At 39.8% G+C, this 3,408-nt stretch overlaps 1 protein-coding gene across 1 annotated transcript; it reads right to left on the bottom strand.

Annotated features, from left to right (window-relative positions):
- Positions 1-668: 668 nt before the first annotated feature.
- On the bottom strand, positions 669-1,707 carry LOC105105060 (nucleophosmin-like). The gene is given in 1 exon segment (XM_064483464.1): positions 669-1,707. A coding segment is annotated over 1 exon segment (765 nt). The 5' UTR covers positions 1,622-1,707; the 3' UTR covers positions 669-856.
- Positions 1,708-3,408: the final 1,701 nt, after the last annotated feature.

The following is a 3,408-nucleotide window of genomic DNA, read 5'->3' as shown; positions in this document are numbered from 1 at the left end:
AGAGACGACAACTCTTGTGTACCTTGATGGCTTCCCTGCTCATGAGGTCACCCTTACTCTGTACCTTCAGTGCTCCTTGTTCCTTGTTTTCAGAGGAAGACTTGCTCCTGCTCTGAGAGACTGACTCACTACTGTCATATCTAAACCTAGTTCTTGATGGTGTTCTCGGATCTTGCTCTTTCAGTTACCCTCTGATTTTTGAGCTCTCTTTCTCTGCTGCTTTTCCTTTCTGAATGAAAACATGCTAAGGCCTCCTTTTGATAAAACAAACACCAAGAACAAACAACCAATATTCCTTTCGTTCACCCTGTTACTCCCTTGAAAGATACGGCTCTTTTTTCTCTTTAGTGTTGTTAAACATTTTGGAGGAATATTACACAGAGCGAAATCTACTTTTTCCCCTCCCATTTTATCATGCTGTTTGCAGTCTGGGTTATATTATAAGCAAACTTCCCTCCCAAAAGTCATTGATAAATCTTTATAGAGCAAATATAATGCCCATTTCTTAGTTTTCATCTTTTTTTTTTTGATTCAAAGATTTATTGAGCCAACTAGGGAGATACAAAGGTGATTAAAACATTGTCAAAGAGGTGAGGCAGATGCACAAGTAATAAAAAGCAAAGTGTAAGGTTCACTGAATCCCAGCAGTCAAAAGAAAGTGCTTTAGGAGAGAGATCAAGAGATTGCTTCCAGCCTGGAAGGGGGTGTGGGTAGGTGGCAAATCAGGAAAGGGGATTGATATTAAAATAGAAGACTTCAGTCTGGATTGTTGATGATACTCAGTATGGACTATATTTCTCTCCCTTTCCTCTCTCCCCATCTTTGGGCTTAATTTACCAGTAGTGCCCAGGATTGTTCAATGTGCTTTTTCTACACTTGCTTGCATTTTTGCTTTAATGTCTTCTACAGAACTAGGTCCTTTTGGTGTTTTAGGAGTTTTTTCCTGTTTTTTGAAGGATTCTTGACCTTTTGATCTTGGTGTTGATGGTTTTGAGTCTTTTCCATTCTGGTTTGATTTTTGTGCATTTTTGGCTGGAGTATCTCATGTAGATTTCTTTACTTGAGCTTTTTCTTCAGCTTCCTCATCATCAAAATCATCATCATCATCATCATCATCATCATCTTCATCTTCATCTTCATCAGCAGCAAGTTTTACTTTTTTCTGTGGAACCTTGCTACCACTTCCAGGGGCAGAACGCTTTCCAGATATACTTAGGAGTTTCACATCCTCCTCTTCTTCATCTTCTGACTCTGCATCTTCCTCCACAGCTACTAAGTGCTGTCCACTAATATGCACAGGCCCTGAACCACACTTCAACCGTAAGACCACAGGTGGTGTTATTTCAAAGCCCCCAAGAGAAACTGTTGGCTGTACAGACATTTTTAAAGTCGCCAGTGTTACTTTAATTGGACTGCCTTCGTAATTCATTGCCTCTGCTTCAACAATGTGCAATTCATCCTTTGCACCAGCCCCTAAACTGACCGTTCTTAAAGATAATTGGTGCTCATTTTCATCATTATCCACCTTAAAGTGATAATCTTTGTCGGCCTTTAGTTCACAACCAAAAAGGTAGTTCTGAGGCCTCAGGGGGCTCATGTCCATGTCCATCGAATATTCCATGAGTTGGTGGCACGCACTTAGGTGGGAGTGAAGACGGATGGAGATAAACCACCACTGTTCCGGAGAACAGCCGCGCAGGACGGAATCACACCAGGACAGTTTTCATCTTTCTTAACCTCTCTATAGTACATCAAGGTGCTGCCACCCCTTCCTGCTTATAACACATCCCTACTTCTGTATGTCTTCTCCCAAGATTCTTGGCTTAACCCTTAGTCTTTTTCTATCTACAGTTTTCCTCTTGGCATCTTCAGTTGCTGTCATTTTACCTTTTTAACAGATGATCTAAAACATTTCTTAGTAACCAACTGTTTCACATCCTTTCAGAGGTAGTGAGTTGTCTTAGAAAGAGTTTTGGAACCAGACAGATCCTACTTCTGCCACTGAGTAATGTTTTCACTGAAAATGTGGTTAATAATATATATTGCTGGGTTATTGTCACAATTCAGTGAGACAACATATTAAGTGTAAAGGCACTGAAATGGAGCTGACAAGACTAGTTCCTTTTTTTCTTCTTCCGTATAGAAAGAGGCAGATCTTAAATAAAGCCAATGAGTACAAAAATGTCCAGTCCCGTATTTCATGCCCTGTCTCGATCTAGAACCTCTTACTCTTTACTGAGACATCTCTAACTAGGTGCCTAACAGTGCCTCAAGTTCAATGTCCCAAAGTGAATTTATTATCCTCCCAACTCTTTATGTTTACTTGAAATTGTGTTTTTAGTAACCATGGCAAACTTCTGGTGTGTGATCTGCCTTGGCCCCACTGTGTAATTTGGTCCTGACTCTATACTCACAGATTCTGTATCTTGCATTCATCCACTATTTCACTATTTTACTTCCTGAAACCACCATCCTAGTTTAGAACTTCATAGCCCTTTTCAAGACTAATACAAATAGATTCTTCTCTACTTTAATTTCAAGCCCTGTTGCTAGATTAATCTTACTAAAGCATAGTTTGAAACTCTCATTCCCATATGTCAACATCTTCTATTGCTCCCTATCTCCTAAATAAAATTCAGAACTCCATTTCAGGTTGACACTCAACGCTCTAGACAAATATGGCCCAACACTGTTTCAAGCATTAAGATTCTACAATGTCTGTTTTATTCAGTGGCTGTCAAACTTATTTGTGTGGGTGGGGGGGGGGGGTATGGGTATGTGTGTTTTGCTTTGTTTTTAAACAGTGGTCCCATTTTTTTCCAGGCTAAACTTATGTCCCTCCCCATCCTTATGGACTGGTTGAACTAGGGTAGGAAATTTCTTCCAACCTCAAAAAATCTAACTCTCATACTCTTGGTAGCTTCCAGGAGTGACAAATCCTTTGTGTCCTGGCATACTCAGTGTTCCCCTTCATTCTCCTGTGCCAATTCACCTGATACTACTTTTGCCTTGAAAGAGCAGCTGAAATCATACCCATCCTGCAAGACCCACTTCAGCTGATACTCCATTGGTAGAATTTTCCCCAGTTACTGCAGTCAAGTAAGATCTCCAGCCCTGCCTCCAGCAGCCTGTTAATATCCAGCCCAGTGGCACTAGAGATTCTGCTTTGTACTATAGTCATCTCTGTTTATCTCTTATTTTTTGTCCTAGATTATAATTTCCCTGAGGACAAGAAGTTTTGAATTTTAAAACTCACTTGACTATTCCCCTCATACAAAGGGTTTAATAGAGAGGATGCTCAAGAATGTATTTGTATAATAAGTTTGTATGTATTGCTTACAGCTTTGAAATTCCTTAAAATCCTAAAGGAAATTGTAATAACCATAGTTCTAACAACAATCTGAATTT

Source organism: Camelus dromedarius, chromosome 3 (assembly GCF_036321535.1).
Source record: "Camelus dromedarius isolate mCamDro1 chromosome 3, mCamDro1.pat, whole genome shotgun sequence".
In the NCBI taxonomy this organism is placed as follows: Eukaryota; Metazoa; Chordata; class Mammalia; order Artiodactyla; family Camelidae; genus Camelus; species Camelus dromedarius.
This window is presented reverse-complemented; position numbering and strand designations above follow the sequence as displayed.